The sequence below is a fragment of the Ochlerotatus camptorhynchus genome, unplaced genomic scaffold, assembly GCF_037179485.1.
Source record: "Ochlerotatus camptorhynchus isolate MF236.1 unplaced genomic scaffold, CSIRO-AGI_Acam_v1.1 ptg000084l, whole genome shotgun sequence".
NCBI lineage: Eukaryota > Metazoa > Arthropoda > Insecta > Diptera > Culicidae > Ochlerotatus > Ochlerotatus camptorhynchus.
Window position 1 is genome coordinate 3252024 of NW_027040574.1, and position 13113 is coordinate 3265136.

At 45.9% G+C, this 13113-nt stretch overlaps 2 protein-coding genes across 4 annotated transcripts in view; one reads left to right on the plus strand and one right to left on the minus strand.

Moving 5' to 3' along the window:
• The window catches only part of LOC135698290 (uncharacterized), a 105886-nt gene extending 95581 nt beyond the window's left edge, over positions 1–10305 (plus strand). Inside the window, exons 2-12 of one of the 3 annotated variants that reach the window (XM_065218195.1) lie at positions 2337–2472; positions 2542–3983; positions 4040–4319; positions 4480–4890; positions 5131–5307; positions 5366–5590; positions 5753–6037; positions 6102–6411; positions 9241–9469; positions 9534–9903; positions 9970–10305. In XM_065218195.1, the coding sequence (XP_065074267.1) occupies positions 2337–2472; positions 2542–3983; positions 4040–4319; positions 4480–4890; positions 5131–5307; positions 5366–5590; positions 5753–6037; positions 6102–6411; positions 9241–9469; positions 9534–9903; positions 9970–10030 (3926 nt within the window). In that variant the 3' untranslated portion in view covers positions 10031–10305. Of the gene's footprint in view, positions 1–2336; positions 2473–2541; positions 3984–4039; positions 4320–4479; positions 4891–5130; positions 5308–5365; positions 5591–5752; positions 6038–6101; positions 6412–6757; positions 7448–9240; positions 9470–9533; positions 9904–9969 lie in introns of those variants that run through there. The other 2 variants (XM_065218196.1, XM_065218197.1) reach the window with 2 other exon arrangements.
• Positions 247–2009, minus strand: noi (splicing factor 3a subunit 3 noi). The gene is made up of 3 exons (XM_065218222.1): positions 1842–2009; positions 1058–1753; positions 247–995 (listed from the first exon to the last, which is right to left on the minus strand). The coding sequence occupies exons 1-3, from the start codon at positions 1935–1937 to the stop codon at positions 333–335; spliced, it is 1455 nt and encodes a 484-aa protein (XP_065074294.1). The 5' UTR covers positions 1938–2009; the 3' UTR covers positions 247–332.
• Positions 10306–13113: the final 2808 nt, after the last annotated feature.

The following is a 13113-nucleotide window of genomic DNA, read 5'->3' on the forward strand; positions in this document are numbered from 1 at the left end:
TCGATCGATCAAAGAGTACCCGCGCCGTCGTCGCCTTGAAAAATTTCCTCCCGACAACAAAACAGCCACAGGACCGCACTCTTCTTCAAACAATTCAAGCAGCCAATTAGCTAATTATAGTCCATTGGCACCGAATCGAAAATTGCCAAGCGCGCTAATCACACCTCACTATAAAAGTCGCAAGCCAGTGGCATCAGCACGGGGTGGGAATCTGTCATCACAAGCAGAACGAAAACAGACACTGATGATCAAATATCCTAGCAATGTTGGCGCCACGCTATTATTTATATCAATAGAAATGCCCGTCGAATCTTAACTTTACATCCTACAACCTAGAGCAAACCCTGCTTCTGCAGATCCAGATACACCTTCTTGCTGAGAATGTTTCCCCTCGAGTCCTCAAACTCCTCCTCGTTGGCCGGAACCCACATTTTGGAGAAAGTCTGCTCCTTAACCTTGTCCCACAGCAGCAGCGCATCCTCGATCTTGGTAATGTTGGCAAAGTGGGCCGTGTTGGGAATGCCCAGACAGCGCATCCCGTGCGCATGTCGCCACTCGGAAAAGTGATTCTGGAACGCCTTCGGCCCATTGTACTTGTAGTTACCGCATATTTCGCACTCGTACGTAAAGTGCAGCTGGTGCAGCTTGTACAACCAGTACGGGATCGGTTTGCCGTCGTAGCCCAGCGGGAGATTCTTCGGATTGTACGGAATTCCGTCATCGTCGTCGGATTCCACCTCATCCATGCTGTCCTCGTCGCTTTCGTCCAACGTGTAGCGAGCCTGCTTGCGCTGGAGGTTAATCTTCGTCTCGTAGATCTGATCGTCCACCAACTCCGCCAGTTTGGTAATCTTGTACTCGAGCAGAGCGATGTCCTTGTCCTTCTGGTTGTACATCAGACGCTTGTATTCGTTTTCCTTGTTTTTGTCCTCCTTGCAAGCGAACAGACGCTGGGCACGCTCCTCCAACGTTCCACCGCACTTCATACCCATGGCCTGTAGTAATAGAAAATCAATCAGAAATTCCCTTGCTTCCCACTACCAACTCCAAATCTCACCTGCAGAGCCGACTTCAACCGATCCAACCCCAAGTAAGTCAAATCCTCCCACTTGGAGAACTCATTCAAATTAATCATCGCATCTTCCTCCACATCCTTGCCGCGCTCCCACCCGGGAGCTTCACCATTCTTCCACATATCCTCAAATTGCAGCTCATTTCGCTTCACCGTGTGATCCAGCTCGAAGAACAACGGCCGACTCCTCGTTATGAAGCCATACAGGTAGTCGTGCAGCAACTCCAGATACTTCTTGTACTTAATATTCTTCTGCTTCTTCGGAACGTCCGAAAACTTGTTAAACTCCGACAGATAGGTAATGTAATCCACCTTGTCCACCGCCTTCAGATTGATATAGTTATCGAAACACTCGTGCAGATCCAAGTACTGTCCGTAGTTCTCCACATCGCTAAACTTAACCACCTCGGCCAAGTAAGCCGGATCGTTCAGCTGCTCGCGCAGCTTAGAAAACTCAATCGACGCCGGAATGGCCACATTGTTGCCATGATTCTGGTGGAACTCCACCAGCGAATTAAACTGACTGTAAAACTCCTTGAACTCGTTCACACTCATGTTGGTAATTTCCTGCTTCCGCTCGCCATCCTTGTCCTGGTACAGCTCCAGCAGCGACTTGCTGCAGCTCTGGTACCGCTCCAGGTAGATCTTGATCCGATGGTCGGCCAAAACCTTTTCCTTCGTCTGAATTTGTAAACAAAAATCAACATTCAGTAAAACAAACAAACAACCACCCCCGGAAGTGCGTCGCGGGGGAAAAACAACTACTTACGGTTTTCTTCGGCGTTTGCAGCTCCTCGGACATGGCCATCACCAGGCGGTCGCATTCCTCGTGTAGACGGCGTTGAATTTCGAAAATCGTTTCCATTTTCCGGCGATTTCACAAAATTTACAACTTTATTTTCACGAAAACAAGCACGAACAAATGCGATGCAAACGATTTGGCAGTCCGACCTCGAGTGACAGAAGGTGGTGATTAATGCGATGCGAAGCGAAGCGAGCGCGTGAGTCGTGAGATGGTGGATGGTATCCAATTAGTGAGCGGGAGAGAATGAGACGAACTTCGCTCTCTCGGTGTGGAACGCCACGCAGGTTTCAAAATAGTAAACTAGAAACCTTCGAGAGGAGGCACTGTGGGAGAAATAACGAAATATTCGGCTGTATTTGGGCGTTCCGACTTTTTCAACTAATTTTTGATTTGATAACGATTTGATTTCCACTGCATTCATGAACTGACGACACTCTTTCCGGTTCTTTCCCTTTCCAGTCGTCTACGCCGATTACGCTTCGTCGGGTCGTTCACTACAGTTCCTAGAAGACTACATCAACAAGGAAGTCCTGCCAGCCTTTGGCGATACCAATTGCATATCAGCCGTCACGGGCCTTCAGTCGCATCTCTACGAGTAAGTACCAAAGCACCCCTTTGTGGATTTGTTCAACACTGCAATCTGTTGTATCGCTTCCATTCACAGCAACGAAGCCCGCGATCTAGTCCGAGCAGCGGTCGGCGCCATCGTCGAAGATGAAGTCGTCTTTTGTGATAATCCAGCCGAACGGCTCTGTTTCCTTCTATCGAACGCTACTACCAGTACAACCGGCCCCAGTTGCAATCAGCCGACCACCTCACTACCACCGGTCCTGTTCGTGAGCACATCGGAACCGGTTAGGAATCTCAAATTATGGATCGATGCCGGTTGGCACGTGGAACGGATAATCAAGAATCACGAGGGCTTCCTGGATTTGGTGGACTTGGAGAAGCGTCTGATGCAGTACTCGGAGTCCAAACGGATGATGGTGGGTCTATTTTCCGGGGCGTCTCGACTGACGGGGATTTTGGCGGACGACGTGGCAACGACGATTCTGCTCCATCAGTACGATGCCCTGTCCATTTGGGACCACAGTATAGTGGCTTCGTGTGCGCCGATCGTCACGAACCCGATTCTGCCGGGAGCGAAGAAGGATGCCATATTTTTCCACTGCAGTCGGATGGTGGGTGGAGTTCAAGCACCGGGGGTGCTGGTGATCAAGAAGAAGCTGGTCGAGAACTCGGTCGCATTTCTACACCAGACGGTCGGGGTGGTGGAAGCCGTGAGGGCAGGTCTCGTGTTGCAGTTGAAGGAATCGTTGGGCGTTCAGGCAATTATGAATCGCATGGAGAAAATCTGCAAACAAATACTGGCGCATGTGAGGACGATCCCGGAGATAACGTTGCTGGGACCTCCGTGCACTACGGCAAAGCGTCTGACGACGCTTTGTTTCATGGTTCGTCATCCGCGGGGGGCTTTTCTGCATCATCGCTTCGTAGTGGCCGTACTGAACGACGTATTTGGAATTCAGGCCACGGCGGATAATATGATTTCGGATTCGCTGGGGATAAATCCGCAGCTGGCTGTGGAGTACGATAAGGTTTTGAATGAAGAGTCGTTGAAGGCGGCCAGTATCCATCCGGGGTACATTCGAATAACGTTTCCGTATTTTATGGCCGAAGCAGAGGTAGGTTTCATACTGGAAGCGCTGAAGATGGTGGCAACGGAAGCGTGGAAGTTGTTGCCACAGTACGATGTAGAGGACCGAACTGGGGAATGGAGACACCATTCAAACTCGCTGGCCAAGGAACGCAAGTGGCTGGGAGCGATTCGTTACATCGACGGGAAGATGCTGTTTTCCGATAGGAGAATCTCCGGACCCGGGATTTTTCCGCAGAGTTATTCGGACTGTCTGCAGACGGCACGGAATCTCTTCAATCGAGCTAGGAAGATGGCGCAAAAGTCCGCATCGGATGAAATTGTTCTCAAGTTGCCAAATGTGTCGGTGGAGAAGCTGCGATGGTACATGCTGCCTGGAGAGGCCCATGAACTGCTGCTAGGCCATTCGCACAGCGTCAAGAATACAGTGCCATTCGATCCCACCAGGAGTAAGTGCCAAGGTAGTGGTTTTGAGTATTTGAGTTTGCTAACACTGATTGTTCAGTTCCAGAGAATCCCTCGCTGTTGATGATCCACCGTCATCACAGTCTATCGGCGCTGGACATCAAGCGATTCAAGAGTCGTAGTCTTCCCGCATCTCCGCTGCAGGTGACCATCCGGAGGCAGCACTCCAGTTCGCCGCACCAGTCGCACAGTCCAACGCCGACACCCACTTCGTCGCCGCCGATTGTTCGATTCTCACTCGGAGGTGAAGTCAGCAGCTACAGTCCTCCGCAGCAGGTGACGAATCTGATCGCTCACGACACCAGCATCAGCCGGAATAGGTAAGTTGCGTCCGAAACCTGGACAACCGCATGCGTGTGACTAAACAGTTTCAGGCACAGCAAAATAGCCGTTTTGTTTTTTTGACTCGCAATCAATTTATCTCTATTTTTTTTAAACAATGCAACCACTCAAATTGCGCTTCTGTGGTGCACAACGCAGATGCAATAGCTGGTGTTCCCCAACGAGCTCGGCAACAACTTGCAGCCCAACCGACAACGGTAGCCTCACTAATCTTGACTACAGCGCTGTCAATGTCAACGACGACGGTGCTGCTGGTCTTGATTTCTTTGGCCCTCAGACTCGAAACAGTCTGGGGTTGGGCCAACATCAGCGCCGACAATCGCAGGCGGCGGTAGCGACGACGACGACGACGATGACCACGATGGTATTGGAAGCGCCGCTGCCGCCACCGCCGTCTGCTCCTCGAGTAGCGGGGCGACCGAAGCAGCGATCTTGTTCCTGCAGTAGCCAGACGGATCTGAGCATCGGATCCATCGAGAATCTAGCCACTGCATTGGCCGCTTCGCCCGCACCCAGTCTTCCGAATCTGCAGTCGTTGCCATTGGGAAGGTTAGAGCGGTTCTTCGTCTATGAGTTTTCTGGCTTTATTTCGCTCCATTATCATCTCTTTCCTCTCAGTAGATGTACTGTTAAGAACCATAAGAAATGACCGTAGTTCTTAAGTAGCACATTTTTTGTTTACTCAGTAAATCCAGCTGCCTAACTGCATTGCTTTTTGTCCTTGCCTGTGTTGACGTGCGTTGTTTCGAGCGTAGAAAAGTTAAACCGAATTCTTGTGATGTTTTGCAGCAGTTGCAGTGAAACTGCCGAAGATATCCAGGCGTACGTGAAGGAAGTAACCAAAGAGCTGGCAACCGAAATCAAATCCGAAATCCGAGACGTCATCTCCAGAGTGGAAGATGCTCTGGAGAGTACCGATAGTTTGGATATGAGCGGTGCCAATTTGAGTTCCCTGGGCAATATGAGGTGGATGAAAGATTCTTGTGGAGTTTTTTTTTCAAATTCAAAAGGGTTTCTTTTGCAGTTACAATAATGACAGCAAACGTGACTCGATCTCTGCCAGCGATGTCGTCGACTATCTCCGGGAGTTCAGCAAGGGAATGATGAACGAGGTCAAGTCGGAGATCCGCGATGCTGTGAATGCCGTGGACGAGATCATCTCGCCGGAAGGTGGTCTAGGCTCGCGCAAAAATTCCCCACCGGACATCCTCAAGGGCAACTCGGCCGGCGGCGGTGGTGGCCATAGACTGTAATAACTCACTTAACCCCTACTCATACATACACGCACCAGAGAAAAAAAAACAGAGATATCCCCTCACTTCGTTAATCTAGGCTAAATGCACTCTACTAACCCAGTTCGAAAATTTTCTCCTCTCTTCCGTACCCTTTTCCCGTTCGAAACCTTCCACAGCTTCATTAAGCAGCGCTACAGTGATATTACGCCGGACATCAACCGGCCAAAGTCCGCCGATATCGACAAACACCGGTCGGAATCGTTCCCTCGGCCGAACTCGTCCATCTCATCCACGGCTGCCACGGCGCCCAGTCCGGAACACTCCGGACCGGGCTTCCCCTACACCGGTGCCATCGCGAAAAAATCAGATCTCACCTCGTCCATGTCTTCCCAGGACTCCGGAATCAATATGAGCTTCACCGAGCAGGACGACAAACTTCGGGCCGCCGTCATCAATGATAGGTAATATAGACCCTCCACCCCCCACAGGACATTCCTTCGAAACTGACCCTTTACAACCCTCTAGAAACCGCACAATTTCAGCACACCTTGAGTCAGACTCATCAGCACGTCAGCAAATCCCCCCGCGACGAGTCCAGTCGGAATCCGCTGCACCCTTGAGTGATTCGGCTCCGGATCCGGAAACTCCGGAATCGCATCCAGGGCGTCTTCCAACCACCCCGGAAGTGGATGTTTACACCCCGAAAAGCGTGACCCTGACCCGCCAGTCGAACGTGATGAAAAGCTCGCCCTCGCAGGAATTCGACTCGGACGCAGCTCCGGAGGGCGCTCGGTGGCTCAATCTCCCGAAGGAGATCTGGAAACAGGCAGCCGAGGTTAATGACTAAATTTTCCTAACGCATTTGTGGTGGCTTGCACGATCCGTACTAATAGCACCGGAATCAACAAAAACTCGAAAGAAATCAAATTTACTAATAATTGGTCATTAACACCCTCTGATGTCCTGCTTGCGCATTCGTCTAACGTCCTAAGCTCCCTCACACCAAATCATAAAAATCAACCACAAACTAACAAACACACACAGTTCCTTTAAATTAAAGCCTTGGAAAAGTAAAACAATTGGCTATTGTTTGGTTGGTAGCGGTTTAACATTCGGAACCAAATAGGCTTATAATCGCTTCTCCTGTTTCTCTTTCTCTTTCTTTTCTCCCAACTTCGAAGATGTTTCGCGTCTAGTGGTAGAATGGTTCAAGTTTTAAGAAAGCAACGCAAACAACTTAAACACACTTACGCAGAGTCTTTTTTCTTCTATTTGACTAGTTTTCGTTAGTTCCTACCTTCATTAAGAAAAAGAGTTTATCGAAGAGTTTGTTGCAATTGTGATTTCCTATTAGAGAATATTAACCGAGTAACTGTGTGCGCGTTGAATGTGTTAAATCAGCATACAAAGATTTATCAAAGCAACAATAAAACACTATCCTTGTATAAATATAGTTAAACCTAGTTGTTTCTATTTGTCACATCTTTCGGTGGCGGGCGAAAAGCGATTGACCTCGATTGGATGAATGAGACTTAAGTTTCAACCGAAAGGTCGATTGCTTTCTGCGTGCAATCTTTAACCCCTGCTCTCTCTCTCTCACATGCGTCTCTATTGGCCAGAGCTCTAAGCCTGGAAGGAACTGTGCTCATCGGTGGTTGGCCAGCACCAAAGGTGTTCATTGCTCGTTCGTGATAACTACTCTTATGTTGGTTGATGGTTTATGGTAGCAGGCAATTGACTCTACATTTATCATCGTATTCTTAGTCATTCTCGCGAGAATTTACTTTAATTACTCTCCTTAGTTGTCTTTACAATTCGCTTGGAATATTCTTCTCTTGGTATTCGCGCCCAATGAGACCAACCCAAATTTGAGTTCTGCTTACTAATAATCGCAAAAAGTGCAGGAGCTCAGCGATGCGTAGATTGCCTCATGTATCTGCCGGAAAATGAGGAAAATTGACGAAAATTTTACTCAGCCTAGGAGTAGTACTAATAGACTGAGATAATCCAATCTTTACTTTTCTCATATTCGGGAATTTTCTCCTGAAAAAAAAAAATTGGAAAAACATGAGGCAAATTTACTCATCGCTGAGTTCCGGCACTTTTTGTAATTTATGAATAAACTGAACTCAAATTTGGGACGATCTCATCGGTTTTTTTATCCTCTGTTCGGGACATAACACCACTGCGACCAGTGATTTGATCTATTGTAGTATATCCCGTGTCCTTAGTTTAGTGCATGTCGTATTACTCCATCTCTATTGAGAAATGATTCTATTCGAGTTTTTTTACTGTTGTCATTCTCGCATTTATCGCAAGGATCCGACTCTAATTGAAAGTTCCCGCTATCTATACTCTTCGGAGTGTTGAAACACCCTCCAAAGGCGCGCCCATTTGTCAGTCAAAATTGTATTCCTTAGCAGCAAAATTAAGGAATGACACCGATAATGTCCATGCATCAGAACCCTAGTCTTAACCACTTCAAACTAGGAAACAACTAATAGAAGATTAGGAATCACATAGATGAAGACTAACGAACTCAATTTTACTTGTTTCAAGATCATGCTCGGTGGACAAGGCATAAAAAGTAACAAGGACTAAGATATATTCCTTTGATTACTGAAAAATCCTGTTCCTCAAGTTTGAAGTAGTGAGGACTAGGAATTGGTGGTAGATCTTACATCCCATAACGTACCACGAAAAGATGATCTACCCGCTTTACTTCCCTTCCGAGATCGTATGCCTTAGAAAATCCCGACGGCGGGATTGATCCCAGGCCCTTTGGAGTGAGATGCAGCCACGCTTACCACTACACCACCGGCGCCGCTAACAAGTCTGTTGGACGTAGACGACGAATGCGAACGACCTAAATTTGAGTGCAGGTACTCAGCGATGATTAAATTTGCCTCATGTTTTTCCAGGAAAAAAAATTCCCGAAAATGAGAAAAGTAAAGATTTTATTCACTCAGTCTATTGATACTACTCCTAGACTGAATAAAATTTTCGTCAATTTCCTCTTTTTCCAGCAGATTTTTGAGCTTTTCCACAGGAAACCACGAGGCAAATTTACTCATCGCTGTGTTCCTGCCCTTTTGGTGATTATGAGTGAACTAAACTCAAATTTGGGTCGTTCTCATTCGTCGTGTATGTTCTCTGTGATTTGGGTTCAGCTCGTTAATAATGCTCTGAGCTTTTTGACCACTAGTCGATCAGACTTTACCCACTATCCGACGTAGAAGCTTTTTCTCTCAGTAACAACAAATCAAAGAGAGTAACATCAATGTGAGAGAGAGAGAAAGAGAGTAATCAATCGAGAAAAAGAGGCATGAGAGAAACCTCTCACCGGTCACTTCTCACCTGACCGTCGGCAAATCGAGTGAGTCTTCTCGCAGATCAGTGTGCCACCTGGCGGTGAAGGTGGGACACCATTTCCATGCTTTTTGTGCCCGAGCAGAACTATTTTCAATTTCAATCTCATGAAAACGAAAACATTGTAAAATATCAACGAAATACGACGACCCGGTAAATGGAAACTAACATTCTCAACCCAAACAAATCATACCAATCTCCTCGGTGGAAGCAGAGGAAGATCTTCATTTTGCCTGTAACTACATCGAGCTGCCAGATTGGAATAAGGAAATGACTTGCATGCGTTAAATTTTAGGCCCTCGACGATTTCGATATGCTCAAGGACGGAGACCGCGTCATGATCTGCCTATCCGGTTCCAGTTCCTCGCTCTGCCTGGTGCACCTGCTGAGACAGTTCATCCGGGCCCGCAACCTCAGCAACGTCCAACTGGCCACAGTAACCTTCGGCGACTGCGGAGTTGATCCGCGCGCCCTGATGCTGTACCTGCGGGAGCTGGGCGTCGAGTTCTTCTACGAACAGAAAGGTTTGTCCGTTCCATTCAGACTTAGGTCGTTCTAGCTAACTGCATGTGTGTACTTTTTCGTCAGAAACCCCCGAGAACCTGCAGGAGAAGGTAATCACTGCTGCTCAGCGCCGCGGTTACAACGTCCTCGCCATGGCCAACACGCTGGATAAGCTGGCCGACCGCTTTCTGATGTCGGTGCTATACAAAGGTAAACTCAACTCGCTGCAAGCCGTCAGCACCGGTGGGCACATCAGAATCATCCGACCGCTGCTCTACATCCGCGAGCGAGCCCTGGAGGACTTTGCCGTGTCGACGGCTCTGCCGACGAGACCATCGCACCTCTTTACGCACCCGCCGGGCGCGGTCCGCAGTATTATGCGCGTTCAGGAAGCCACCAATCCGAACGTGTACGGGAACATTCGCAGTGCGCTGAAACCATTGCTGGCGTTGAGGTTTGTATTTGCATATAAGGCCTGCCAGGGAGATAGTGTTCCTACTGATTGCGATAACCTTTACAGGGTGGAGTCAACAAAGTCGACGTACCATTCGCTGAGGGCATCGCTCGACACTAGGGAATAACACGAGGGGCCTTGCATCGCAGTACAACCATAGAATTACGAGTTATAAGATGCTAATCTAGTTAGGATAACTAATTGTCTTTTTGGGGAATTGCACGATGTGTTTGAAAAATTAGTTGTTACTGTAGCTATCCAAGTGATATAAAACAAGAAGATTATTTTATACGATGTTTTACTAATTAATGTGTCCACAATACTGTGCGAAATAAATGAGAAAATTGTATAGGTTCAAAAACCATTGCGTGTTCTTATAATAATGTGCTTAGATCACATCTAAGCTGACCTTTCGATTGATTCATTGGCGTCCAACATTAGGCACGGTTCCTGGAATGTAATGACTTTCTAATCATTTCTCTTTGATAAGTTAGGCAATTCTGTAAGTCCGATTGTGCCATTTGAAGTACTTCCTTAAACAAATTTTAACTTCCACGAAGTGCCTTCCGTTAGAATATCTAAACTATTCTATAAGGTCCCTCTGAACCTCAGAATTTTGTTTAAGTTCTTTGAACATGTCCAAAAACACCTGGAACTTTTCTGCGGCTCTTTAAATTGCCTGGAGTATTCTAAGTTTGCTAGTAGGGGAAGACAGGGACAGACCGCCACCCTAAGCAATAATTTGAGTAGCTCAAATTGAGCAAGAAATTTCATATTTTGCTATGCTACATATGAATAAACATTAATTTATCTATGGATAACAATATAAAATTTTCTGATTTATCACATTATTTATGCTTTTTCATAAATTTTTGGAACGATCAAAAAATACTCGTTCTTTTACAAGCGAGGTAAGGAGGACCATAACGGATTTTTCGACAACCATTGCACAAAATTAAACGCAACAAGCACAAAGATCATAAGTGAATATTTTTGGAATCGGTCAACTGGCTATGGCAGGTACAGGTTCCAGTGATCATAAGTCCTATGAGGACAGATCTAGAAATGATCAAAAACTATACAAACCTATATTTTGACACATCAAATCGGATGATAATTATCGAAATCCATCATTCGACACGTCAAATCACATGAGAACTCTAAAAAAATGTGGTGATTAAATTGAGTATGGTGGTCCACATTGGCCACTCACGGACATGTTCCGGATATCACCCGGGAGCCAAACAAAATTGATTTTATTGTGGGAATGTAAATAAATAAGAATGGTCATATCTCACCATAGATGCATGAATCCAGGTTTTCATGTTTGGTTATAGCTAAAAGAAATCAATGTTACTTAATACTTGATCTGGAAAAACATCATTTCAGTTTCAATCAATGTCATAAAGAAGGGTGACGGTTTTACCAACCGGTGGAAGCTAACGATTTAAAATTGACTCACTACATGACTAGCCTATTGGTCCCAAACAAATCAAATAACCTACTCCATTCTAGTCAAAATTCTAGTACTACACTATGTTTGTTTTAATTCACTATGAAAGCTTGACAGATAAAATGAGGGGTTCATTCCACATCGAACGCTCGACTGTTTCGGTCAAGTATTGCTTGCACTCCGTAATCGGTACTAGTTTTTTTCCCCTATTGAGGTTTTTTTTTTTCAATCCGCTTTCATACTGAGTGGTGTTGTAGTATACAACAGTGCAGTGAGCATCGCGGAATTGTAATTGCCGCTCAATCGTTCGAGAAAGGAAGCAGTCATTTCCGGCCGAGTCCGGCAGATGAGCTGTTCATCTTTAGCCAACAAATTTCATCGCATCACGCCACTGCAACATCAAGGTCATCGAGTTCACCAGCCGGCGAGCCACCCGGTGCTTTGTTGAAAACACTCGAGGGCAACAATAGAACGATCATCACCATCATTCTCACATCAGGATAGATCATCGTCATCAGCCACACTCCGTGCGCTTGTGTGGAGAGTTAAGTAACAAACGGTTATCTTCCGTTCTCCGCAACCTGATTAATCTCCATACAGTGTTGATTAACTTTTCTGACACCTTTTTGTTTTTTCCTGAAAAAGTTTTCATTTTTTTTTTTCTTTTTTTTTTCATTTACTGTTTTTTTTTTTTGCAAGTTGATTAATCTCCCTATAGTGTTGATTAACTTTCCTGGCACTTTTTTTTTCCATTTTAAAGGTTTTTTTTTTCTTTTTTTTGCTTTGTTGGATTAAGTATTATTTTTACCGTTATATTTTTTGGATAAGTTTATTTATTTTTTCTTATTTTTTTTAGTTATTATTTTTTTTTTTATTTATTTTTTTTTTTCTTAACGCATATATATATAGGTATATATATATATATATATATTTCCTTTTTTATGTCGAAATCTGTTGCGGAGGTACTTAAGACCCCGCAATGGACGAAACCAATGATGGCGGGGGTATTTCGCTAGCAGATATCTCCGATGATGAGTCTGTTAAATCTCCATCATTCGAAAATCTGCTTCTCACTGAAGAGGAAATGGATACCTCAGGGGATTCTACTTCGGACCCCAAAACGAGCACTGGAGCTTACCCAAAGGTGATGTCTAAACAACAACCTCCTTCACCCCCTGCCCCCCCTTCTCCACCATCGCCCCCTCGTCCACCTGTTCCCCCTACTCCAACCGTTCCCTTAAAAATTTCTGCGACCCCCCGCCATAAAGCTTACCCAAGCGACTCAAAAGGTCCGTGGGTTGTTTTTTTCCGGCCCAAACAAAAACCTTTGAATATTTCTCGGATTTCGAAGGATCTGACAAAACATTTTTCGGCCGTAACCGATATCTTTAAGGTAACGTCAAACAAACTGCGCGTTACCGTTGATGACCTGAAACAGGCAAACCGGATTGTTGCCTGTGAGCTTTTTTCGATCGAATATCGAGTCTACGTCCCCAGTTGTGACGTAGAAATTGAAGGAGTGGTCACCGAATCGAGTCTGACTTGTGAGGATTTCCTGCAAGTCGAATCTTTCGGCATTTTCAAAAACCGTGCCCTCCCGAAAGTCAAGATACTGGACTGCATTCAACTGCAGTCAGTGTCGCACATAGGCACAAAAAAAAAGTATACCCTCTCAGATTCGTTTCGTGTGACCTTTTCAGGATCGGCATTACCTGACTACGTCACAATTGGGAAGGTTCGACTACCTGTACGCTTGT

Bases quoted from the DNA above. Each gene is read 5' to 3' on its own strand.
- noi (XM_065218222.1), bottom strand. From the start codon at position 1,937: ATGGAAACGATTTTCGAAATTCAACGCCGTCTACACGAGGAATGCGAC. The intron at 1,754-1,841 runs GTAAGTAGTTGT...TTACAAATTCAG, and splicing joins TGCAAACGCCGAAGAAAACC to ACGAAGGAAAAGGTTTTGGC. The intron at 996-1,057 runs GTGAGATTTGGA...CTATTACTACAG, and splicing joins GGTTGAAGTCGGCTCTGCAG to GCCATGGGTATGAAGTGCGG.